We start from the raw sequence: 26,843 nt of genomic DNA on the forward strand, positions 1-26,843 counted from the left end.
AGGATGAGGGGCAGGCGGGCAGACTCTCTTCCCAGGAGAACTTGCACAGGGATGCGAAGCAGCAGCTGCCCTGACCAGAGGAAGAGAGGGGAAGCCCTCCCTGACATTCCTTCCAACTGCGGTTCACCCCTCCCTCCAGCAACCCTCATCTCCTTGCACAAGACGGGGTCGCTTCCGTGTCCAGGCTGTGGACACGGCTGTGCCTTCCTGCTCCTGCTCCTTCCCTGCCTGGGGCTCTGGGTCCCACAGGAGACATGGTTGGAGCACAGCCTGGGGCTCTGCTCCAAGGGGCCTGGAAAATGGCGTCTGGAGGATCAGGGGCCTGCTCCATCCCGCTTCAGACTCACCTCCCATGTGCTACCTCCAGGCAGGCGGCTACCACCAAAAGGCAGCCCGAGAGGCAGCCCCACACTCTGCCTGAACGGGGATGAGGAAGAAGTAGGAGCCAAAAGCAACACACGGGCCTCAAGTCTCACAGCAGCTACTGGTGGGGCCTCTACTTAGAAAGTTCTTCCAGGGACCAGGCCTGGAGGACAGCCAACTTCACCTGCCACCCCGGACGGCAGTTCTACAGGTCCCATAACAGAACCCCACCCTGCATCAGTACCCTCCCTACCAGAGGCTCTAAGGCTGGGTCTAGCCCAGAGGGATAGGGTGGGGCGAGGAGTAGAGGAAGGCATGGCCAGCTGGTGCACCCAAGAGGAAGATCCACCGGCCCCACCCCAGCCCTGCCTGTACAGGAAGAGGGTAAAGGGTCAATGTCAAGCCCCCAGATGATGTTGCACCCCAGTCCTGACCAACCCTGGGCCTGAGTCTTGATGCCCAAGCCCCTAAGAACAAGGCAAGTGTTTCATGGGAGAACTTTACTAGGTCCCACTTCCTTGCCTCAGACTCAGACCCTGGGGGCTCAGACAAACCTATTGCACCTCCAGCCTCTTTGGGGAGAAGAGGACAGCTCCAGGGGTCCTCGGTCAGACCTCAGTCCCACAGCCCATTCATCACACCTGTGAGTGCACTGGCCCCCCCACTGCTGAGTCAGGTGGCAAGCACACAGGACTTCAAGTCTCCTTTTTGTTGTTGTTGTTGTTTGTTTGTAACCAGGCTGGCCCTTAGGCTTTTAAAACTGAACAACGGTGCCTCTGTGAACAGAGCTCCACTATCCTGCTCATATGCTGCCCCCTGCTGGCCACCTCACATAAGTGTTCAACCACTATTTTAGGATGAGCAAGTCTCAAGGGACAGTCTGGAGGTCCCTGAGGGGAAATTACCCCTTTTGTTTAGGGGCTCTAAACCTGAGGGTTTTAAAACTGGTTAGAATTCATGGGTCTAATGAACTTTGATAAAGAAGTTATGGGGACTTCCGCCAAGATGGAGGCATAGGTGGAAACACTGTGCCTTCTCCCACAACCAAGTTTGAATACAACAAAGGTTTGGAGAACAAAGACACAGCCAAAGAACAGAAAATTGAATTATATGACAACAGTCCGACAACAACGAACCATTCAACCAGGATGGTAAGAGGGGCGGAGCCAGCAGCGGAGCAGGGTCGGGCAGGAAAGATCCCCCGACCTAGGCGCGCAGGTAGCCTGGACCCAGTCAGGGTGTGGGGCAGACTGACCGAGGTCGCACATTGGCGCACAGTGAGACGGACCACGCAGGCCCCAGGGGGTGAGGGCTGATGGCGGTGGCACACTCGCGTGCAGTGGGACGAAACGCGTGGGCCCCAGTGACAGTGGCAGCTGCGGCACCTGTGGCTGCGGTGGCGGGAGGTGGCAGACGGGATGCCATTGCTCCTCTGTGACCCCGCCCCCACATACAGCGTCACAACCCAGCGACTGAGTTGCTGTGCTCTGGTGAACACCTAGGGCTCCGATCCTGCTATGTAACAGGCACGAACAGCCCAAAAGATGGCACAAGAACTCAAAGTCCCAGAGCCGATAACTCTAAGCGACCAAGAGATTGCCAGCCTCTCAGATGCACAGTTCAAAACACTGGTCATCAGGATGCTCACAGAATTGGTTGATTATAGTCACAAATTAGAGGAACATATGAAGGCTAAACTAATTGAAATGAAGGGAGATGCACAGGAAACCAATAGTGATGGAAAGGAAACTGGGTCTCAAATCAATGGAATGGACCAGAAGGAAGAATGATACATCTAACCAGAAAAGAATGAAGAAATGAGAATTCAAAAAAATGAGGAGAGGCTTAGGAACCTCCAGGACATCTTTAAACGTTCCAACACCTGGATTATAGGGGTACCAGAAGGGGGAAAGAAACAGCCACGAGTGGAAAACCTATTTGAACAAATAATAAAGGAGAACTTCCCCAGTCTGGCAAAGGAAATAGACTTCCAGGAAATCCAGGAAGCTCAGAGAGTCCCAAAGAAGTTGGACCCAAGAAGGAACACACCAAGGCACATCATAATTACATTAGCCAAGACCAAAATGAAGGAGAGAATCCTAGAAGCATCAAGGGATAAGGGGACAGTCACCTACAAAGGAGTACCCATCAGACTGTCAGCGGATTTCTCAAAAGAGACCTTACAGGCAAGAAGGGGCTGGAAAGAAGTATCCCAAGTCATGAAATCCAAAGACCTACAGCCAAGATTGCTCTATCCAGCAAAGCTTTCATTTAGAATGGAAGGGCAGATAAACTGCTTCTCAGATAAGGTCAAGTTCAAGGAGTTCATCATCACTAAGCCCTTATTATATGAAATGCTAAAGGGACTTATATAAGAAAAAGAAGATGAACAATATGAACAGTGAAAGGACAGCAAACTCACAGTTAGTAACAACCACACCTAAAACAAAAGCAAACCAAGAGGACAGCTAGATCAGGAGTGGAACCATAGAAATGAAGAACACATGGAGGGTTAGCAACAGGGGAGTGGGAGGAGGAGAAGGGGGAGAAGGTACAGAAAATAGCATAGACAATAGGTAGAAAATAGATGGGGGGGAGGGCGAGAATAGTAGGGGAAATATAGAATCTAAAGAACTTGAGACACGTGGTTATAAACTAAGGAGGGGAGAATGGTGGGGGAGGGAGTTTGCAGGTGCAGGGGAATGAAGGGGGGGAATAGAACAACTGTAATGGTATAATCAATAAAAAATATTTTAAAAATTTAAAAGAAAAGAAATTATGCCTTCATAGCCTTGGCTGTGTAGTTTAATTGGTTAGAGCGTCATCCCAATACTCCAAGGTTGTGGGTTTGATCCCCAGTTAGGGCACATACAATAATCAACCAATGAATGCATGAATGGATGGAACAACAAATCAGTGTTTCTCTCTCTCTCTCTCCCAAATAAATAAATAAATAAATCTTTTAAAAATCTAAAAAAAATAACCAGAAAGACACCACACCTTCATTTTTATTCATCTCTACCTCAAATTTAGAATGCCCCTTGATTTTGAACGCCAGTGACAAACCACAATAGCTTTAGCAACCTCTGTGACTTCACCATTAGGAAGAGAAATCGCAAATGTTTAAATATTACATTATAGTGATTGCAGAATGGATATGGATAGAGGTGTCTATACACAGTTTTTAATTCCCCAAAATATAGGGTTACAGTATGTTTTATGCACATAAACACCTTACTGTCCGTGCACTCCAGCAGACGATAACAAAGGGGTCCAGGACACAAAAGAGAGTCAAGTATCTTTGCACTAGTTGCCAGATGGTGGGGAAGTGGTGGGTGGCTCTTAGACGACTCGGGAGGAAGGCCCAGGGGGGCTTGAGACAGCGGTTCTTCACCAGCTGGAAGGGAAACATCATGGTCTTTTACAGTGGGCTCAGCAGTCCCAAGTTCAGCCTGCAGCCAGCCCAGGTAAGCATGAATGGGCTGTCCCCCTCTAGTATCTGGGCTTTCCTGCTCAACCCAGTGGTAGGGTCTTCATGACACCCCTGAAGAGTCAAAGTAAAAATATCTGGCTAACTTCAAAGTGACAGAATCCAAGTGCAGTCCAGAACAACCTTCAAAGTCAATAGCTCGAGCTAATCACAGCCAGGACTAGCCCCACCCCACTGTGTCTTCCTCCTTCTACTGTCCAGGAATCCCCTAGGTTCTGAGGGAAAGTGCCAGGAACCAGACGCAGCAAGTGGCCCCACTAGCAGCCAGACAAATGCCAGAGACATAGAGACTTAAAAGGTGACAGGGGGCCAAGGGACACGGGCTTCTCTGGGTAAGTGCCAACTGGTACCTGGACACAGGCCTCTCTGGGTGAGTGCCAACCTGGTATCTGGACACAGGCCTCTCTGGGTGAGTGCCAACCTGGTACCGTGTTCTGAGGATGAGGACCTCAGAACATGGACGGCCCTCCCTGCCGGAAGGTGGATGTACAGCAGGCCCAACCCAGGCCCTCAGCCCAATCTGGCTTATAAGGCACGGTGGGGACTGTTATCCGGTGGCAGGAGAGGGTCCTCTTCCTGACACCAGTGTAGGCCCAAGAGGCCCTCTTATTCACCATAACTTCTCGTGTAACCCCACAAACGCCACCTCCAACCCCAAATACTGCTCTACTTATATAGCCTCATCTGCCAACCAGTCCCCAGCCCCACCCCATGCCCCTGCCTCGCCTCTGTGGCAACTTCTGACCCCCCACTTCTTGGTGAAATTCTTCGTTCCCTTTGCTTCAACATAACCAGCTGCTCTAAAGCAAGCTCCTGTGCCCACCGTTCTGGCCGCTGCCCCTGTCTCCATTGTCACCTCCTCCCCTCCACCCCGCTCTCAAACACTCCCCAGCCTTCCCTAGGGTTACACGCTCTTCTTCAGTGACCCTCAATTGCAGGTGTGGACTGTTGGCACTAAGTGCCCGTTAATTAGAGGACATTTGGCACTTCTGCCCCCTGCTCACAAAACCCCAGTAGTGCCAGCTGGGAACCCTGTAACCTCAGCCACCCTCATAATCACCAGCAATCAACTGTGACCACTGACCTCCAGGCATCACCGTCTCCAGCCTTCATCCCCTTCCGGGTCTCAGTGCCCAAATTTCCTGTCTCATGATCACCTCCACAAGGACACGTGGACCACACCACAGCAGGTTCCAACTTGAACTCACCACCTCTCACCAGCCCCCACCATGATCCAACCTGGGTTCCCAGGTCCGGGAACAACACCCCAATCCACTTGAACCCTCAGGTCAAAACCAGGGATTCAGCCCTGGCTGGTGTAGCTCAGTGGATTGAGCACGGGCCTGTGAACCAGAGGCTCGCGGTTCGATTCCCAGTCAGGGCACATACTGGGTTGCAGGCCAGTTCCCGGCAGGGGACACACAATACATTGTGTGTCCTCGGCAGAGGCAACCATACATTGATATTTCTCTCCCTCTCTCCTTCCCTTCCCCTCTAAAGATAAAGAAAAAAATATATATATATATACTTAAAACCAGGGATTCAACCTCGGCTCCTCCTTGTCTCCAAGTCCCTCACCCCATCTACCACCAGTCCTGGAGATTTCACCTCTTAAAAATCTCAGCTTCATGTCTTTCTCCCCATCTCCATGCATATGGGCCTGATTCAGTTCGCCTTCATCTCTCACCCAATCCCTGCTCCTCAGTGCACCCTCTGCCTCTGGAGGCAGAACAGACTCGGGGTCAGGCTGCCTGGATTCGAATCCTGACACCGCCACTTAACTGCAACGCGGGGCGAGGCAGATTAATCTCTCTGGGCCTGCATCTTCTGCAAAATGAGCATAACAGCGCCTTCCTCAGAAATTACTGAGCCTTCTGTTAACATATACAAAGTGCCCAGCTGTGGGCTCAGCACTCAATGTTATTTTTAGTCTCACTCTTTCCAATCCACCTTCCACTCAGCCAAAGATAATCTGACCACATCCTCCTCCTCTGTGCCCCCCATCTTCCTCAGGAGAAGCCCCAACATCTGACCAAGGCTCCACAGATCTGCCTTCCTTTCACACTATACTCTCTCTTGAACACACCTGACAAATCTTGCCTCCAAACCTTTGCTTTACGCTGTTCCCCGGGCCCAAACGTGCTCTTCCCCGTCTCTTCCCATCAAAGTTGTCCTGAGTTCTCTCACTATTCCAACCCTGCCTCCTCCAAGATTCCTCCCCAGAACCCTCCAAGCAGGTGGCTCTTGCTCCCCTATATGTCCAGCCCATTGCACTCTAGGGGCAGGTATTTTTTCCGTGTCTCACTCATTTTGGAATTCCCAGAGTGCAGCCCAGGCCCCGGCCCCCAGCAAGGGCTCCACAGGAACTGGCTAAATGCCAGTGCATCTAGGCCCCTTAAGGATTAGGTTTGACTCCTCAGCCCAGAGATGACTGGCACCAGACATATCCAAATTAGTGCCTGGAACAGTAGATGTGAATCCTGAGATAAACTCTCCACCTACCCGAGTTCCTGAACTTCCTCCATGAAGGAAATGAAGACCTCCTCTGGGGCTGGAGGCTGTGTTAAATGCAGGGGGCCCCACAAGGCAGCTGAGAGCAAGAGGGCTCCAGGCCCTGAGTCACAGCCCTGTCCACCTCCTCTCTCAGATGAGGACTGAAGGCACAACCTACTGGTCCTAGTGGCCTCAGGGGGTCGGAGAAGGTAGGGTGAAGAACAAGACCACCTCCCCGTATCTTCCCTGCCACCCGAGTTGGGGCCCTTGACCCACCAGCCTCTCTTCTGTCAGGGTTGGCTGTGACTTTGACCTAAGCTTCCCCTTTTGGGGTCTGAATCTCCTCCCCCCCTTTTTAAAAGATTTATTTATTTTTAGAGAGAGGAGAAAGGGGGAGGAGAGGGAAACATCGATGTGTGGCCAACTGGGGAGTGGCCGACAACCTAGGCATGTGCCCTGACCGAGAATCGAACTGATGGCCCTTTGGTTCACAGGCTGGCACTCCATCCACTGAGCCAAACCAGCCAGAGCTTGATTTTCTTTTAAATTATTGTTGCCATTTAGTCTTCTTACACCCCCTCCCCGCAGCAATCACCACACTGAATCTCCTTTATCAAAGGAAGAACCCTGTCCAGCTGTAACTAAATGCTGACTCTAGGTGCTGAGAGGATTAGGGCACAAGAGGACCGGGGACAACGTTATCACCTGATCCCCACCCCCACCTCCCCAACAGACATACACTGGTCCACAGCCAGAGAACAGAAAAGGAGAAAGAGTTTATTGAAAACTATATACAGTCGGTCTAGCCCCTACCACAGGTGGCAGTCTGGGCCAGTCCCTCCCACACCCCAGGCAGTGTCTTGGCCCCTGATGGAGGAGGCTAGGGCTGGGGCCAGGGCCCAGGCTCCCTTGGGAAGCTTGGCAGCCAGACCCTATCATGGATCTTCATCTGTGAATTAACGAATCTAAGTGGCCTGCCGGTGGTGGGCAGGAGACAAGGAACGGGCCCCTGCCCTGACCTAGTCAAAGCCTGGATAGGTGCACACTATTCTGAAACAGCCAAGAGGCCCAGCTAGGCTGTCCAGAGTCCCGTCTACTCCCACAGGAGGCCTTCCTGGACACGGAGGCAGAGAGCCTCCCTACCGCCTTGCCCCACCCCAGGTGCCAGAACCCAAGAGCTTTATGGGCTTAGACTGAGGACATCAGACACCCACCCTCCCAACACTGACTCAGGGTCCAGGGCTCCTGGGACGCTCCCCAGGCAGAAGACTTGGGGCTAAGAAGTGAGTGCTGGGGCAGTCGCAGCCGAGGGCCCGGGACTCTCCTGGGGCAGGGAGCAGCTGCGGGGTCAGGGTGTCCCACTGTAGGAATAGTCTGCTTTGTTGTGCATCACCAGCCGGTCGTCCACGAAGTAGAAGCTGTCAGACTGCGTCTCATATGGGTGGCGGATCATCTCATTAACTGCAAGAGAGGCCCAACCATGTGGGGCAAAGCTCAGGAGCCAGCTCCAGGCCACCGTAGGGCCTGCAGGACCATGGGATGGGGACCAGCCGGACAACCTCACAGGCCTCTTTGAGCCTGAGTTTCCCTATAGGTGACGTGGGAATGGTGGCCAGACACAAGACACCCGGGGTGGGAAGCAAGGCGGTCAGACCCAACCTCCCCCCAGCTTGGTCTCCCTGAGGCCCCTGCCCACGGGGCCTCGCCCACTCACTCAGCTCCTCAGACAGAGGCGGGAAGTCGTAGATGTGCTCGCAGGTGTTCTTGCTGCTGGGGATGCAGAAGCCAAAGTGGAAGTCAAAGCTTTTGAGCAGCTGGTTTCGGAAGTAGTGCCTCTCAATCATGCGGAAGTTGTTGACAGGCTTGTCTCCCACCGTGAACTCCACCCTGAGTGAGAGAAGGGGAGGGCTGAGCTCGGCCTGGGAGTCCGCCAGCCAGGTTCAGCAGACTGCCCCTGAGAGAGGCTCAGGGAGAACTCAGGAAGGGCTCACTTCCACCCACCCTCACCCCCGCCCTTGCCCCCCTGGCCCTGTGACTCACGTGGCTCCCACCTGCCTCAGGCGGAGGAAGGCAGGCGTGAACTGGTAGCGAACAAAGCGCCCGGCATTGGGGTCCAGGTCCCGCCGGTTGATGGGCAACTGCTCTGTAAGGCACCCCAGCTGGGGCTCAGTGGGCTTCAGATGGGGGCCCATGCCCACCCAGGGTTTCACCCCAGGGCCCCCATCTCTCAGAACTTTTAAAAATCCCAGGAGATTCTGATGCACACTGAGGGTCCAGACTTTCGGCTCAATGGTTCCATCTGGGGGTTCCAGGTCAGCAAGTCAAAATTTTCAACTGAGGTTCCGAGGGGCCACAAGCAGACACAAGGCCTGGGGCCTCTAGGACTGTAGTTCCCAGGAAGATCTTCAGAGGGCAAGCTGGCAGGGACTGAAGGGACAGAACTGTCCCAAAATGTCCAACCCCAAAAGCGGATGAGAAGGAAAACAAGAGGCGCGCCCTGCCCGAGGACTCCTGGGAATAATGGGGTCCAAGCCCAGCTCCGCTCTGACTCCTCTGCAGCCTGAACGGTCCCTGGGAGCCCACCTCACGGCTCATATCCACTCCCTCTGTCCATGGCCCACCCGTCACTCACCTGAGGCTGGGGGCTTCTTGATTTCAAAGAGGACAGTGCCTGAATCCATGTCCCGAATCTTGAACCTGATGAAGTCGATCTTATATATGTTCTCCTCTGGGGAGCACAGGTAGTCTAGGGGAGACAGATGGCTGCTGCCAGCTCAGCTTGTGTGGGACCCCGGACTAGCTACTACTTTCTCAGATCCCTAAGGTCACTCCCTTCCAAATAAAGAGAAATGAGCCCCTGCCCTTGAGGAACCCCACCGTGCAGAGGGAGGCAGCTCTGTGACTGGGATCTAATGGGGAACAAACAGCTCCTCCTAGTGGCCTCTGGGGGCAGGGAGGGGCAGGGCAGAGAAGAGTGGAAGACCCACTTTATCCCCACTTTATCCCTCCTACCCTGGAGCTGAGAGGGCCCTTATCCCAGACTTCGCTTTGCCAGGGTTGGCTTGGTGACTCTGAGTGAAATGGGTCTCCATTCTCACGGCAAGCTCCCAGCATGACAGGGCGGATACAGCCCTGCCTTTGGGAACCTTACTCTGAAAGGACACAGCCTGCCCTCAGGAGACATGGTGGTTCTCTGGGGGACACCCTCACCTCCGCCACATGCCTGCCCCTGGTGCCACATCTAGTGTGTCAGCCAAGGACCTCCCCTGGCCTGGGTAGTGATGGGGCAGGCGAACAGCCCTTCCCTGTTCTTCCTGAACCCTGCCCCCCTCCCCCACCCATCATCACCTCCTAGCCCCATAAGCAGCTTATACAAGCCTGGCTCCCCTAAGCAGCTTAGCCAAAGCTCTGCTGACTCAAATCCAGAGCCTGGAGTATTGGGGGAAGGGAGCCATCTCTGCCCCCCTCCCCTGTTGATCTCCAAATGGGAGGAAGTCTTAGCAAACAGAGGGAACCCCTTCAAAGGTCATTTAGCCAGCCTGGGCTCTGAGCCACTCCCAGAGAGAAGAGTGTGGGGGGGAGGGGGACAGGAAGAGGGTGTGGCAGGTGCAGCAGAGGGTGTGCATGGGGGTAAAGGGGAGTCTTCAGTATTCAAAAGAGGAACCAGGAACAGGGGTGGCCCCGCCTGAGGAAGCTCAGGAATACCAGGGCCTGATCCAACCCTCACCACTTACAGCAACTGCAAGTGCTCCTGAGGCCCTGGAGACAAATAGGAAGGGGCAGTGAGGGGCAGCGAGGGACTCTGGTGCTGTCAGCCTGTACAGCACCACATCCTCCCCATAGAGGCCCGGAAATCGCCACCCCCTATGGGCCACCTCCTATTCCTCTGGGGCAGGAAGAGGAAGTAAATGTAAAGTCATTCTCTCTTCCCCAAGCCAGGGGCAGCACCCTCCAGGAAGCCCTCCTGGTAGCCACCTAGCACCAAGGCGTCCAGCAGAAACTGCACTGGGCTTGGGAGGGGGCCTGAGCTCAGGCCTGTCCACCACAGCCCGTGCTGGGGAGAAGGCAGAAGGAGGAAATAGGAGTGGGCATCTCACGCTGTACACTCGTTATTTTCACAGAAAGTAAGCACTAGTCCAGAGATGTAGACAGAAGGTGCTGGGCGCAGGGAGAGGAGGCGGCAAAACTGGGAGCAGGATCCCAGCTCCATGTAAAACATCCCCTTCCTCTAGTCTCCAACTTTTGGAGCTTCTCCTCTCATTTGGGAACTTCCTGCGGTCTGATCTCAGTCTCTCCTACTGCAACTCAGCCTATCAACCCCTGGGTCCTCAGTGGAGGTGAGGGAAAGGGGATGCCAATGGCTCAGGACACCACAGCCACTCCCTCCCCCTCAGCCACAAATAGCTTCCTAAGCTGGATTCAGGGACCAGTAATCCAGGCGGAGCAAACCTCCAACCTATGTGATTAGGGTCAGAAGAAACCAGGAGGTGCCAGGATGGCAAGCCTTCGCACCCTGCCCTCAACTTCTATAGAGAAAAGAGCTTCCTCTATAAGCTCCTTCCTCTACTCATCCCCCACAGATGCCTCAGCTTAAGGTCTATGAATTTCCTCCAAGTGAGGAGACAATAGTGGTGTGTGGGCTGAACACCCCTCCCCCCCAGTAGGTGCAAAATAACCTCTAAAGTTACCTAGGACCTGTACAGGTCAGCCTGACCTCCAGACATCCTATAAGCAAGTTCTGCCCCAGAGCTAACCTGGATCCCAAATGCTGCTTTTGCCAATTATAGCCCAACTGGCACCAACATCAGACTGGTCCAGGGCCCCTCTCACTACCAGTGTCTACTTGAGCAAGGCAGTTCAGCACTCTGGAGGCCCAGCCAAGAATGGCTGCTGCCTGGCTCAGAGAGGAAGGAGAAGCTGGTCCCCCAGGGACCCAGATGTACAGGCCCAGACCTGCCATCATGGTCCCCTCCTCAGCTCTGTCTGGCAGCCCTGGGCCCTGCTGCTCCTACAGCTCCAGAGCTCAGGCCTGCACCTCCACAAAGAGGCCCCGAGTTGCTCATAGAGGGAGCCAGGGCAGGGTCACTGATGAATGAGGCCACAGCAAAAGGCAGTCAACTGCCTTTCCAAATGCCTCCTTCTGTTCTTTGAGGCTCAGCTACCACTTCTGCCATGAGGCTTCCTAGCCCTGTTCCCTGCCTATGGCGACCCCCCTCTGCTGCTCTGAATGCCCAGTTGTCTGCTTCCAGGCAGCAACCAGTAGCAGTCCTCTGGGGCCCTCAGTACTACTCACAACGGAGCCCTGTCACCAAGCATGCACAGCACACCAGGCACTGGTGCAAAATCAGAGAATTTATTTTCACAATGGCCCTGTAAGGTACATGCTGTTATCCCCATTTTACAGATGAACATGCTCAGAGAGGTGAGGTTACTTGCCCAAGGTCACACAGTAAGTTACATGGCACAGCTGGGACAACCCACGCAGTCCAACTGGGAAATTCAACCACCATGGAGATCTCTAGGCCCCCAAGAAGGGGACTGGGCCTGGTCCAGGCTAAGGTGGGTGGTAACCTACTCCCTTTGGAGGGCCCAGGCCCAACCCACTAAAGCTTCCTCCTCAGGTCCTTTCCTGGGGAGGGAGATGGCCCCAGACTTCCTAGGGGATCCAGAGTGAGAGCATTAACGATCAGGGAGACCTGAGGGTCTTCATGTTACCTAAGTAACTCAGCCTCTACGTCGCCTGCAGGCTGGGGACTGAGGACAGACTGCACTCAACCTCCCTCCTCATTACTGCAGAGGAACGACTCAAAGGGCTCTAAAAAACCTCCTGGGGAAGGGGTCGCAGTTGCAGCTGCTGCCCCACCTCCACCACGGGAAAGAGGGCTGGACTCCTCAAAAAGGAAGGAGTGGGGTGGAAATAAGTCTCTAAAGGGAGAGGAGAGAGCACAGGAGATCAGGGAAAGGGGAGACATGGAGATCTCAGGCTCAGCGGCAGAAGGGTACAGAACTCAGGCGAGGGGTACCCGGTGGGGGAGGCGAGGCAAGGGGAAGGCGGGAAAGGGGGCGGGGGGCGGGGTTCGCGAGGGCCCCCTCCCTCCCGCAGGCACGCTCCCTCGCCGGTGCTCACCGCCTGTGATCCGCTGAAGCCCCAGCACGTCCTCCGGCCCGATCGGCTGCCTTCTCTGCAGCGGCCCTGGCCTGGGCCCTGGGCCTACCTCAGGTTCCGACTCGGACCCGGATTCGGATTCCGCCTGAGGCTGCGGCTCTGGCTTTAGCTCCACGGTCAGGCCCGAGGTCCCTGGAGCGGACTCCGCCCCCGTTCCGGCCCCGCTGCAGCCCTGCTTCACCTTCATGGCCTCGTGGGGCCGCGGCTTGCCTGCTGCCGCTGTGGCTGCCTGCGCTGGCTGGAGCGAGCAGGGGGAGTCTGCAGCCCCACCCCCCGCCAGGGCCTCAGGTACCGCCCCGCCCCGCCCCTGGGCCCGCCCACCGAGCTGAAAGGATGGGGACGCGGGGACCCGACTTTCCACCCAGGGCAAGGTGGGGGCTCGCCCTTTGCTTCACTCATTTTTTCAAGGGGTCCTGGCTACCTTTCCTGTGCCTCGCCCCTCTGCCCTTCCCTCTGCCCACAAAGCGAGTTACATCTCAGGATCTTTGCCTGGAATACTTTTTCCCCAAGGTGGCCTCTTCTCCTGGTCTCAGCTCAAAGGCTCTCACACCTAATCCAAAGTACTCATGCCAGTCAGTACCTGACCAGCCTAGTTTTTCCTTCTAGTGCATTATCCAAAATGTTTCACTTGTACATTGACTCTTCCGCCTAAAACAACAGTTCTGAGAAAGCAGGGATCCTGCCTTTGCTCTCTGTAACTCACCACTTGGCACGGTACCAATGCTCAAAATACTTTAATTTGTTTAGGTTGATTTTTAGAGGAAGGGAGAAAGAAACATCAATTTGTTGTTCCACTTATTTATGAATTCATGGATTGATTCTTGTTTGTACCCTGCCAAGGGATCCAACCTGCAACTTTGGCACATGGGGGATGATGCTCTAACCAACTGAGCTACCTGGCCAGGGCAATATATTCTTTTCTTGAATTCATAAATGAGTTAGTTTCTGAGGTCTTACACTCATACAAGCCATTCTCTCCCAGACCCCCAGCTAAAAAGCAGAAGTAGATGTTAACAGCCTTACTGGGCAAGCCAGGACATGCCAAGGGACAACTGCCTAGTTGTCTAAGCCACCACAGGGCCCCCAGGACAAGGAGGCAGGAGGTCCCACGGCCAGTCAGAAGCATGATGGCCTGTCAGCCCAGGAGGAGATACTAGGGGACCATTACTTACATATGAATGAACCAAAGCTCTGCTCACACTTCATGTCATTCCAATTCAGTCAGTATTTATTGACAGCCTAGAATATGCCAGACACTTTCAAATGCGTATCACATTTAATCCTCACAACCACTTGGTAAGGGAAGTATCACTGGTGTTCTTTTAACGAATGAAAAACTGAGGCTCAGGGAGATTAAGTAGCTTATTCAGAGACCCCCAGATGGTAAGTACAGAAGCCAGGGTTTGAATTCAGGCATGTTTGATCCCAAGTCTCTATGAAAGGGTGAAGGGAAGCGCTGCCATACACAGCACCAGGCTGTACTCAACAGGTGTAACTAGCCAGGAGGGAGGGGAGCTCAGGAGGCGCCCCCAGAGGTGACCTGTGCCTGGCCCTTCCCCGAGAGCAGTGCTGGGCTCTCTCTGAGGGGCAGAAAGAAGCATGGAGGGGAAGGGGCTAGAAAACCACCTGGGCTTTTCCCTGATGTTCTCTCCCAGTGCAAAAGGGCTGGAACAGGGCAGAAGTACAAGCTGCCTCTGCCCCAGAGATAAGGGGCCTTCAAGCTCAGCCAAAGGAGGAGACCAAGATGACACATCTCTTGAGGACGGGGGTGGGACATCTGAGCCAGAAGAATGGAGTATTACACTTGGTGGCTGGAGACAGGTCATTCACGGCAGGCCCCATTTATGTGCCTCTCAATCTAGCATCTGCCGCCCTGGCCAGAAGGGAAGGCTTCCTACTGAGATGCTGCCCTGCTCAGTCTATCCTCACAGGCTTTTTCCAGGACTCGTGGATCTCCAGGAAGATCTTGACCAGAGACAGGATGATGGGCACAGCCATAGGCAGGAAGAGCGGGATGTAGATGGCAAACTTCTGGTCATCAGGGAAATAGAGGAGGTGGAGGAGTGAGGGATCAAAAAAGGCACGCTCCGAGGATGTCACAGCTTCCCGGCTGGCGACGAAGGCAGAGGCCAGGTGCCCAGAGGTCAACTGCAGTGCTGACTCATAGACTGCATCTACAGCCCTGTACACCTAGGAAGGGGGCAGGGGATTACCAGTGAGTCCTAGGCACTTATGAAGAGGGTGGGGGTGACAAGCTTCGCTGTTCCTTCCATCTACCAGACAGGTTACCTGGAGTTTGCCCAGGTTATAGGGAGGCTAGTATAAAAGGGCTGTGGTGTACTTTCTTAGTACCTTACATCCCCCCATCTGCACTCCTGCTGGGGGCTGGCACTGCCCTCTAGAGGAAGCCTCAGGCACTCAAGGCTGGCATGCCCACACACACCCTAGACCCCAGCTGGCTCTACTTTCCCCATACCCTGACCCTCAGTGGCCACTGCAATCCTGGGCCACTGAGTCCATTCCCCGCCCGCTTACCTCGGATGCCACATTGTCCTTAATGACAATGTTGCTGATCTTGCCCAGAAGCTGGGCCAGGGAAGTGAGAGTGGTGGTGGCCGTGGCCAGGTTCTCCACTGACCGAGCCCACAGGAGCCGATCTACCTCCCAAGTCATTAGCCCTTCACTCTTGGGCCCTGAAAACAGGCATTTTGGAGGCAACTTGGGCTGAGAAATTCCAAAGAGCAGCCTGTAGGAACAGCAAAGAGTGTCAAAGGGGCTGAGACTAGAATGTGGGAGAAGATGGCTGCAAGTCCTAGAATGACGGATTTTCAACCTCACCCAGACCCACAGGGGCTGCAGGGAAGGGCCTGGGGCTTCCTGGGAGGCCGGTGGCAACACTGAGCAACCCGGTGCCCCAAACTCTGGTTTACCTGTGCTTTAGCTTTTCCCTGTTTTACACTGGACTTCCAAGATCTTGTTTGACAAAAGGTCCCACGACTAAAATATTTCTGATAACACCAACTTAGTTTAATCCTCTCGCCTTATCTACCCTGTCTTTGGACAAATGGGGCCACCAAGCCTTCGTGAACGGATGATCCAGGACCACCTCTTAAAGATGCGTGTGCTGTGCCTCTCCATTCCTGCACCCATGGCAGAGACTGCTCATCAATCAGGATCCTCTTTCCTAATGAGCCCAAAGAATCTTTAACACAGGGCATCAAGCAGCCACTATCAATAGATCAGTTGGCATAAGAATTAATAGCCATTTTTCTTACACACCCCTAATTCCATCCCAGGGACCTGACAATTCATGAGCCTATTTTTTCTTAAAAGTTTTTGTCGGCAACTAGTTCTTCTTAGGAGAAAAACCAAGTGATCCTTGGAAACCTTTCTTGGTTTCCTGGGGTTCTAGGCACAGCTGAGGTGACCCTGCCAGGTGAGGTTTTACTGGAGTCAGCCCAGGAGGCTGTGGTCAGTCAGCAGCCATGTCCCCACGTGGATCCCCTAGGACCTCACCGCAACTGAGCCAGGAACACCTCCATCACTCGCTCCATGTCCACCTCAACTCGCACAGGCAGCTCCGAGGCATTGTAGGCTTTCGGGTCCACGTTGTACACCTGCACGGGGTGGGGAGGTGGCCTCACATCACACCGGGGCCATGCACAGCTGTGCCCTAGACGCTCTGGTGACCATGAGAGAAAAGACAGGCACAGTCTGTGCTCTCCAGAAATTATAAACCTGATGGTTCAGCTAATATTTTTTGAATATCTATTAGGAGCTTTCCATAAATTATCTTCATTACCCCCTCAAAAATCCTATAAAAAAGGTAATTTTTATTCCATTTTAGAGAAACTCCTAGTCTAATAGAAGAGACAAAATTCCCAAGTCTGCAAGAGGCCCACAAATAGGTCCAAGATCTAAGATGTACACTGAAGAGTCCTCAGGAAGTACAAACTGCTACACACAAAAAGGTCATACTTTAGCCCTGGCTGGTGTGGCTCAGTGGACTGAGCACTGGCCTGTGAAGCAAAGGGTCAACAGTTCGATTCCCAGTCAGGTCACATGGCTGGGTTACCAGCTAGGTCCCCAGTAGGGGGTGTCTGAGAGGCAACTACACATTGATGTTTCTCTCCCTCCCTTCCCCTCTGTCTAAAAATAAATAAATAAATCAGTCAGTCATATTTTAGAAAATATTGACATAATAAAAAACAGCAGGGGCTGGCAGAGGAGGGGCACGAGCTCACAGTACCCTCACTTCCTCGGTGCCTGCCCTCCGTGGCTGGGCCATGGACGATACCAGAGGAATAAGAGAAGAACCATCTCAGGGAACATCTGTGTGCCCCCAAAGCTTGGGCTCTGGGGTCTGCACAGTGCGAACATTACCATAATGCCACCCCAGCGGGGACTGTGGAAGGCGTTGGTGGCCACCGGAGCCCCATCCTTGTCCTGAATGTACAAGGGGGAGTGGGCAAGCTCAGGTACATAGAGCAGGAAGTTGAGCACAGGGTAAAGGGAGGCAGCACTGGACCCTGCAGTACAGAGAGAAGGGCAGTCAGAATGGTCAACAAGTCCGACCTAGATCCCAGTTCTAGTTCGGCCTCGAACACACCGTCACTGACTCTGGGCTTCATTTTTCCCAAATGAAAACCACTGGGATATTCTCCAGTCCCGAGTTCCTGTGGCAAAGAACCTCTGATCATTCTCCCAAGATGTATCACGTGCCTGAAGTGCAGTCCTTAGCCCCAAAATGCCCCGGAATCTCCCCTCCTCCAACAGGCCTCCCTTCACTGTCTAAGCGAGCTCTGGGGACTCCGGCCATTCACCCATATTATTGTAACTCGTTTTATGCACAAGTATAAATGTGACATCACGTCAGTTCCCTGCTTAGCACCCTTCCATGGCTAGCCACTCACGCCAAGTTAAAGTTCAAACTCCTCAGTGCAGTCCTTTATGATCTGATGCCTGCCTGCCTGCCTTGCCACCATCACCTTGGTCACCCTCTCGCAATTCAGCCACAGTAAACTTCTCTGAGCTTCCTGAAGGTCTATGTGCTCTTACTCTTCTACATCTAAGCTCACAGACAGTTCCCTTGCCTGAAATCTACCTCCATACACAGCACTGCTATAAAGCAGTCCCTCATACTCTGCTGAAAAGACAGGGTAGAATTTGCCAAGACCTCCCGTTCTGCCCCCGGGCCTAGCCCTGATGTCTTAAATTTCACAACTAGTGATACACTCATTTTCGTTTTCCTGTTTTGCAGTTCTTGGTGACACCTACTTTTCCTAGGTACACCCCCAAAATGAAAAACTGGAATCCTAGTTTCAAGGTTCCCCATTCTGCCTTCATGTACTTTTGCTGTTATCTTCCCTACATGTGTAACCTATTTTTTTCCTGGGTGGTTTGCAGGGAGAGAGACACACACTATCTGTTCATTTATAAAAAGTGCTGGAAACGTGTTTAATAAATGCTTTTGGATATGGTGATGTGGGGAGGGAGTACCACGATAAAGTAGCCTAAACGCCCAACACTCCCTTGACGTCCTCAGACCAACCCAACCTGGGGACCATCGCTGTACACAACCCACCTATGAGCGCAGGCTGAGGCTTCTGGGTCCCTCCCTGACCCAGCAGAAAGACCCCCAACCTCAGGAGCTCACCTAGGCGGGACTCCACTGGGTTGATGACATGGGGGAGGTTGTGTGCGGCCAAGTAGTAGCTGGAGGAAGCTGGGTCAAAGCGGGGGTTCACCCCCAATGCCGCATAGTAAAGGATCTAGAGAGCAAAGAGAATCTTATTTCATTTATTGACTTATAGTCCACTCTGTCCCAAAAAAGATCTGAGGAGGCTTAAAAAAATAAAACGATGACAAGACTAAATGTAATAGACCAAATCAGGGCTGAGAGAAAACAGGTGCAGGAAAAAATAACAAAGCCAAGGGTAAGGTTAGAATGCTAAATATGTTCTTTGAAAACCACAGTTTACCAGCCGTTCTCACAGCCTAAACAAAGAATAACAGAATTCAGATCAAACAGAATTTGGATCAAATCAAGTCGGTCAGTCAGAAGTACTTCCTCCCACTACCAAGACCTGAGAGAAATTTCCCCTAGATTTTCCCTCACTGTATTACACAGAAAGCTACATTCTTCTCTCTTTATTGTTACTACATTAGCGCAGTTCAGGAAGTTTTTTTGCTGTTGTGAGGACAGCATGACTGGTAAATACGGCTCTGGAGGGAGCCACAAGGAAGCCAGTTTTTAAACAAGCATGGATGGAACTCCCTGAGCTGCTCACAAGGAGGGGAAGTAGACACCAGTCACATACAAAGGAAATTCCTAGCCAGTCAACAAGCTCAAAGAGCTAAAAGAACACACTACACCTGTGGATACTAAATACGGATGGACTTTGAAAAGGACGGTGCAGTCCAGGAAAAGGACTCTTCCGCCTGCTCCAGCCTCACCTGAGAGTCCACAGAGAAGTTGCCGGCAGCACTGAGGGCATTCAGAAAGGGCTGCACGTAGCGCCGGACAGCTCCCTCAATGTCCCAGTGCACGTCATGAGACTTGGGGTCTGGGTTGAGTAAACTGAAGGTGATCTCATAGCCTAGGGAAACAGGAGTCAGGGAATCCAGAGGCTTTGGTGGATGAGGGGCAAGGCTGCCCCTGGCTGAGCTGAACTTGTTTCTGCTCTGCAAAGACACTGACTGTCATCACAGAACCAATGGGAGGGTAAAACTGGGGTGAGAAACACTGGGCGCTTTAAGAAAAAGCTACAGCCCTGGCTGGTGTAGCTCAGTGGATTGAGCTCAGGCCTTCGAACCAAAAGATTGTGGTTCGATTCCCAGTCAGGGCACATGCCTGGGTTGCAGGCCAGTTCCCAGCAGGGGACACAGGAGAGGCAACCATACATTGAGGTTTCTCTCCCTCTCTCCTTCCCTTCCCCTCTAAAGATAAATAAATAAAATCTAAAGAAAAAGAAAAAGAAAAAGCTACAGAAGAAAGAAGAGTTGGCATGCAGGTTCCCCTCTCGCCCCAATGCCTCCACATAATTCATTTCCCTCTCCCTTCCCGTAGTAAAGCCCGGTCACTCTACCCAAACTGGACTTGAGAGGCCGCCTCTTATCCGAGCTCCACTTGTCCTCCGGGAGGTGGTCAGCCAGGGCTGCAGCAAGCACATCCTCATTCAAAGACATGGCCTGGGCTATTTGGACTATGCGGCGCCCAATGATGTTAAAAGCCTGCCGGTGTATTATTCCCCTCATGAATGCTGTCCTGTTAGGCCCAATGTAGCTCATCATGTCCTACGAGGGGCAAGCAAGGAACAGAATGCCCGTGGCTCAGAGAAGAAAGCAGAAGAGCACTCTGGCTCCTGCTTCTGCGAATCTGGCCTTGTGCCGCTGACCAACAGGCATGCACCTCTTTAGATTCATAGTAACTGTTATCTCGGTATTTCTGAGCTATGGGTATATATGAGCGTCTTCCTTCATTTCAGTCCCCTCCTCATTCCCAAGAGACACAGTTCCAGGAAGTATCAAATCTTCACAGGCTGGAACTAAGAGACGGCATGCTGAACAAAAAAAGCAGGATAAACAGACGGTCTGATCTAGGGAAATGGCACAGGGCAAAGCCTCAAGTACAAGAATTCTCCCAGCAGCGCTATTTAAATAAAAAAAAATTAGCCCTGGCTGGTGTAGCTCAGTGGATTGAGTGCAGGCCCGCAAACCAGAGGATCGCGGTTTGATTCCCAGTCAGGGCACATGCCTGGGTGGCAGGCCGGTTCCCAGCAGGGGACTCACGAGAGGCAACCATACATTGATATTTCTCTCCCTCTTTCCTTCCCTTACCCTCTAAAGATAAATAAATAAAATATTAAAAAAAAAAACTGGAGACAATCCAAATGCCCATGAACAACAGAATGGATAAACTGTGATAAACTACAATGAAACACTGGGCAGACTTAAAAATGAAGCCACACATATTATCATGGATGATTCTCTCAAGTATAAATGTTGAGCAAACTGAAAGTTGCAGAATATGTGCTGTATTATACCATTTATATAAAGGTCAAAATATGTAAAATTAAAGGTACTGTTTATAGAGATGCAACAAATGATAAAACTTGAGTGGCCTGTAACCACAGAGACACATGGAGCTCCAACCATATCACTTTAATATTATAAGCTGAGGCTGGGTACTTAGACATTCATTAAAATTCTTCCCTCTTTTTATAGGAATTAAATATTTCATTATACATTCATAAAGAAAATGGTGCACAGCATAGCTTCCATGAAGCCAATGGTTCATGAGAAGTTCAATGTATTGCCCATGTTACCATCACTGCCCACTGAAACCTGCTTCTTTCTTTTATTCCTACTGATTTATTTTCCACTTTAAATGGTCACTGGAACTGTAACCATATAAAAGTCTTGGATTTTGAAAACCAAAGTTAATGAAAAAATTCGTATTTGCATTCTTTACAAAATATATTTGGAGAGTTTCCCATAGCAAATGGAAGAAATGGGCGGCAACACTGCAAGGAGTGACCAGGGAGAGGAGGAGCTGACGGGGTCAGGCAAGGCCACGGCCTCTCTGCTCACCCTACCTGGGGGAGAAGTGAGGAGCGTTCAGAGATCACGTACACATTCAGGGAGCCCACTACTTGCTCCTGCGACTTGGCTAACATGGTTTCTGCCTCTGGGGACAAGAGCAGGTGGTGTACCAGGAGCAAAAATGCCATTCCCTCTCCCTCTGGCCCCCATGGAGTGCCTAAGCCACCCCTCTACCTCCCACTGCCAGCCAGCTGACACTGTGGGCAGGCTTGGCCCTCGGTGGCCCAAGCTGCAACACATGTCATATACAGCTTTCCCAGAGGGATTTTGGAGTTAAGACAAGGTACAAAAACGATACCTTTAGGGATCAGAAGGGAACACAGGCCTTCATGTTAAATGGTGGGATCTTCCCTTCCAGTACCTTGCACACTGCTCAATGACAGGGCCTCTTCCTCATGGTCCAAAGCCATCCGATAGTCCTTCTGGAAACGGCACTTAATTTTCATTTTGTCTGAGGAGAAATGGAAGCAGCACGATGGGAGGAGCAAGTGTCAGAGCAATTCTAACAATTTCTGCACAGATGGCGTCAAACACACGACACTCCACCTCTTCCATCAGCCTGTGTACACTCTCCCTTCATCCTGAGGTCCTCTCCCACAGGGAGATCTACTACAATATTCATTACATGAATAGGTGAAAGGAGAAAAACCGTATGACCACTCTAGTAAGTGCCCCAAAGTAATTAAATTCAGTGAACATTCTGGATAAAAACAAACAACACAGTTAATAGAAAACACTAAATAAAGTTCTGCTAAAATTAGGAATAAAGCAAGATGCCTGCTAGTTCCTCTATTATTCAGCACTATTCTTTCTGAAGTTCCTGACCAATGTAACAAGAAAGAGAAACAGCCCTGACTGATATGGCTCAGTGGATTGAGTGCCGGCCTGCAAACCAAAGGGTCACCTGTGCAATTCCCAGTCAGGACACACACCTAGGTTACAGGCCAGATCTACAGTAAGTATGGGGTGCGTGAGAGGAAACCACACATTGATGTTTCTCTCCATCTTTCTCCCTCCCTTCTCCTCTTTAAAAATAAATAAGTATTTTTTTAAAAAGAGAGAAATACCTGGTCGGTGTAGCTCAGTGGATAGAGCACAGGCTGTGAACCAAAACATCACTGGTTCGATTCCCAGTCAGGGCATATGCCTGTGTTGCTGGCCAGTTCCCTAGTGGGGACCACATGACAGGAAACCACACATTGATGTTTCTCTCCCTCTCTTTCTCCCTACTTTCCCCTCTCTCTAATAAATAAAATATTTTTTAAATTAAAAAAAAAAGAAATAAAATATATTTGAAAGAAACAGACAAAATGGCCACTTTTTGTTGTTTTTTTCTTTAAAGATTTTATTTACTTATTTTTAGACAGGAAGGGAGGGAGAAAGAGAAACATCAGTGTGTTATTGCCTTGCACACACCCCCACTGGGGCTCTGGCCCACAACCCAGGCTTGTGTCCTGACTGGGAATAGAACCAGTGATCCTTTGGTTCACAGGCCAGTGCTCAATCCACTAAGCCACACCAGCCAGGAAAATGGCCCGTAGTATAATTTTTGAAGTAGTAAAATTATTTTCCAAGAGAATCCACTGAAAAACTATTAGAACTAGTGACAGTTTGGTGAGATGACTAGATACAAGAATCAGTAACTTTCTGATAAATGCCAGCAATATCTAATTAGAAAAGCAGGTATGTTTAAAAATTCCAACCGCAATAACTATAAAAAACATAAAGATACCCAGGAATGAATGTACAAAATTGTAAGAAAAACCCCGGAGACTTTACTGAAGGACATAAAAAACCTGATAAATGGAAAGCACATACAAGGCTCTTAGATGAAAAGATTAAATATCCTAAGTATGTCAATTCTCCCTAAGTTAATCTATACCTGTAAGACAATCTCAAAGTGATTTTTTTTTGTCCCTGAAACTTGACAAATACAACCTAAAATTTATTGAGAAAGTTCTTTATAGAATTCCAGGCCACATAAGCAGAAAAATGTCCCTGGCTGGTGTGGCTCAGTTGGTTGGGTATCATCCTGCAAACTCAAAGGTCACCAGTTCGATTCCCAGTCAGGGCACAAACCTGAGTTGCAGGTTCCATCCCCAGGTGGGACGTGTGCAGGAGGCACCAATTAATGTTTCCCTCCCTCTTTCTCCCTCCTTTCCCCTCTCTCTAAAAACAAATAATATCTTTTAAAAAAAAAGACAACCTTCAATGGCTTCCCTTCTCATCCAGAATAAAAGCTGTATGTGAGTCTGACCCCCTTTTGCCACTCTAGTTTCATTTTATTTCCTCTTACACTGTCCCTCATTCACCTCACTCTAGCCACAGTGGGATTCTTACTGTTCTGCAAAGAAAGGCACTGCCCCTCCTCCTACCTCAGAACCTTACACTTGCTTTACTCCCTGCCAAAATGCTCTTCTCCCAGATACCTACACAATTTACTCCTTCATCTTTTCCTTTTAGGTCCCTACTCAAATAGCCTGTTTTCAAATGATGCCTCCCCTGGCCACCCTATCTAAAATAGCCACGACCTCCCCATCTCCCTCAAAATAACCCTCCCTATCTCATTACCCAACTCTATTTCAGTCCTATCACCATTTAACATACATTTCACTTGTTTATCTTTTTAATTGTCTGTCTTCTCTGTCTATTTTGTTCACTGCTATATCTCTAGCAACCACAAAAATATCAATAAATAAATATCTGTTGAATAGATGAACAACCCTATTTCTATCCCTATTTAACAGATGAGAAAACCAAGGTTTAGAGAGGTTAACCTCACCCAAATTCACACAAACAAGTGGCAGAACCAAGCATTTAGTACCGCACTCTTAGACCAAAATTTCATACTCCTTGCCACTCCACTATTACTGAATAAATACTATGTCACTAACTATGAAGAAGTCCATAAGAAACTGACAATAATCAAGGTGCAATCTAACATGTGAGATACAATCCAATTTTTGTTTTGAGAAAGAAAAAGTATGTGTGTGTACATTAGGTTGAACCACATGAAATACTATTTATTTTTAAATGTGTGACCCAGGTTAAAGAGCTAGAAAGTAAATGGCACACAGGCACTTCCTGGTCCGGACTCAGCCTCCATCTCCCTTCACTCCCAGTCTTTCACTCCTCACTGGAAAGGTAAAGCTGCTTATGGACCGTCCCCCACAACATGCTAATTGACCCCTGCATGCTTTTATGCAGGAGGCAGCCAGCACAGTTTGTTGGTGAAAAGCTTTAACAATGGAATCAGTCAGGCCTGGGTTCAAACCTAATCCTACCTCTTACTAGCTAGCTGTGCGATCTTGTACAAATTAAAATCTCTAAGTCTGTTTTGTTTTGTTTTGTTTTTTCATTTACAAAAAAAAACATCCATTTTTTTTCAGTCTGTTTTTTCTCCATTTTTTCAAAGTGGAGATCATAATGTAAGAGGGTATGAAACGAGACAGCACATGTAAAGTGCTTCACCTAGTTTTTGGCATATAGTGAACAATGACTAATAATAGCTATCATTACTACTGGCTCACACTATTCCCTCTCACCTCCCCATTTAAACTGAATTTCTACACATCCGTTAAAAATCCAACTTAAAAATTACATCCCTCAAAACTTTCTCTGCCTTTCTTTCCTCCTAGAGAGCTAAAGGCTTTCTTAACTGCAATCTTTTTCTTATACATTCCTGTTTTCTTTTTTTAAAAGATTTTATTTATTTCCTTCTTTAGAGAGGGGAAGGAAGGGAGAAAGAGAGGGAGAGAAACATCTAGGTGTGGTTGCCTCTCTGGAGCCCCCAACTGGGGCTCAGGCAACCCAGGCATGTGCCCTGACTGGGAATTGAACTGGTGACCCTTCATTGAGCCTAAGCTCAATCCAGTGAGCCACACCAGCCAGGGCCGATTTCTTTATCTAAGTGTCTTTCTCCCCTACCAGAATATGAATTTTTTGAAAGCATTATTGGTTTCTCAGTCATCCCCAAATTCCTAGTACCTAATACTCAGTGTTTTTATTTATTTCCTAAGTGTTTAATGTTAAACTGAATGAGGTCTCTATACAAGTTCAACTTGATTCCAAATCCTGTATTCTTTCTACTACATCCCACTTCCTCCCCTGTCCTCTAATGAGCATCAACTAATTCTGATCAGGTTGCATGTTTATGAATAAAATTGCCTCCTTAATGCTGAATACTGAATTTAACGTTGTTTTTCTTCTAACCAAACACACTGTTCATTCACAGGGCCCTTTTCCTAAGTTTTTAACTACCTTTATGGGACTCCTACACCCCTACCCAATGCATATCTGAACTGAGCTCAGACCGAAAACGCAGCTCTGACTCCCCATCCCACCCCCCAGGAACTCACATTTCAGAGGGATCTCTCTCTCATACACAACGGTGAAGGGCAGCTTCACTGCATCGTCCAACGCCAGTGAATCTCGGGTAAACACGACAGTGACGGGCACCCGGAGCCGGAGCTGCGGGAAGGCGCATCAAGGCCATCAGGTGAGTCTGTACCTTATGGATGGGTTGTTCCCTAGCCCTTCCTCATCGAGGTCTCACCCGCAGGGAATTCAGCAAACTGATCTCGGAGTAAGGCAATGGGGCCCGGTAGGTCTCCGTGGTCTTCCACCAGAGCGGCAGCCCCAGCACGATGGCCACCGCCGCGAAGAAGAGAGCGGCGCGCTTGCCTCGGACCACCTCTGGAGGTACGCGGGTACAGAGTGAGGCGCCGGAAATGGGCGCAGGTGTCGGCCCCACCCACGACGCGGAGGGGCCCCTTAACCCGAAAGCGGAGGCCCTCGGCCAGTGCTCGTAGGAAAACCCGTGCGACCAACCGGCTTGGGCCTAAAGACATACTGTCTGCAACGACCCCCGACCCCTAATCCTCAGGACCTCTGGCACACCACAATCCCCGCCCCCTCATTCTTCCCTCGCACCCCGCGAATCTCACGCCCCAAACCGAATGTCACCACCTAGGTCTGAAGCTGCAGCTCCTGCAGCCGCCATGCTTGATTCTGACTACTCTAACCCTGGGGCGGAGCTGCGAAAGCCTCCCCCAATCAGAAACGGCTAGGGGGCGGGACAACAGGCTCAAACGCTGCCAATCGTGAGCGTCGCGCCGCACATCGTAGTAGTTAAATACTGATCTGGGTGACCACAAGAACCTCTATGTCTGTTTTTCATCTGAAAAATGGAGCTATTTAATAAAATGAGATCACTCATGTAAAGAACCTGACACATGGAAATGACTCAAATGTCACCCGTCACAATCAGTGCTTATCATCCCCATCATCGAGTTTCTCTTCCAGGTACCCTATCCTCAAGCCTCAAACATGGAGGTGGCGAGCTAGTGGTGCCTGTCTAGCTGTTTGACTCACTCGGTATTTTTAAAAAATCCTCACCTGAGGATATGTTTATTAATGTTTAGAGAAAGAAGAAGAGGGAAACATCCGTTGGTTGCCTCCCATCCGTGCTCCCACCGGGATGGAACTAGCAATCTAGGTATGTGTCCTGACCTGAGATCTAACCTGAAAACTTCTGGTGTACCTGACACTGCTCCACCCAACTGAGCCACCTGGCCAGGTTTAATTTTTATTCACTTACTGATTTGTGAGAGATCAGTTTGTCTTTCCACTTATCTATGTATTCACTGGTTGATTTATTTGCTTGTTTGTTTATAGAGAGGGAAGGGAGGTAGTAAGAGAGGGAGAGAAGCATTGATGTGCAAAAGA

At 50.6% G+C, this 26,843-nt stretch overlaps 2 protein-coding genes across 5 annotated transcripts; both read right to left on the reverse strand.

Moving 5' to 3' along the window:
- Nucleotides 1-7,102: 7,102 nt before the first annotated feature.
- On the reverse strand, nt 7,103-12,776 carry UNC119 (unc-119 lipid binding chaperone). Of its 4 annotated transcripts, none has more exons than XM_037069702.1 (5): nt 12,474-12,776; nt 8,979-9,092; nt 8,387-8,489; nt 8,061-8,233; nt 7,103-7,807 (listed from the first exon to the last, which is right to left on the reverse strand). In XM_037069702.1, the coding sequence occupies exons 1-5, from the start codon at nt 12,697-12,699 to the stop codon at nt 7,695-7,697; spliced, it is 729 nt and encodes a 242-aa protein (XP_036925597.1). In that variant the 5' UTR covers nt 12,700-12,776; the 3' UTR covers nt 7,103-7,694. The 4 variants fall into 4 exon arrangements, with proteins under 4 accessions (XP_036925597.1, XP_036925600.1, XP_036925598.1 ...); XM_037069705.1 differs by having other exon boundaries at nt 8,979-9,043; nt 12,474-12,555; XM_037069703.1 differs by lacking the exon at nt 12,474-12,776 and adding an exon at nt 9,557-9,639.
- Nucleotides 12,777-13,717: 941 nt separating this feature from the next.
- Nucleotides 13,718-26,156, reverse strand: PIGS (phosphatidylinositol glycan anchor biosynthesis class S). Its single transcript, XM_037069701.1, has 12 exons — nt 26,085-26,156; nt 25,672-25,811; nt 25,475-25,586; nt 21,478-21,567; nt 21,110-21,201; nt 19,601-19,808; nt 18,969-19,111; nt 18,169-18,283; nt 16,896-17,041; nt 16,029-16,129; nt 15,048-15,258; nt 13,718-14,702 (listed from the first exon to the last, which is right to left on the reverse strand). The coding sequence occupies exons 1-12, from the start codon at nt 26,116-26,118 to the stop codon at nt 14,427-14,429; spliced, it is 1,668 nt and encodes a 555-aa protein (XP_036925596.1). The 5' UTR covers nt 26,119-26,156; the 3' UTR covers nt 13,718-14,426.
- Nucleotides 26,157-26,843: the final 687 nt, after the last annotated feature.

The sequence above is a fragment of the Sturnira hondurensis genome, unplaced genomic scaffold (assembly GCF_014824575.4).
Source record: "Sturnira hondurensis isolate 20B ecotype Veracruz unplaced genomic scaffold, ASM1482457v3 Scaffold0018728, whole genome shotgun sequence".
Taxonomy (NCBI): Eukaryota; Metazoa; Chordata; class Mammalia; order Chiroptera; family Phyllostomidae; genus Sturnira; species Sturnira hondurensis.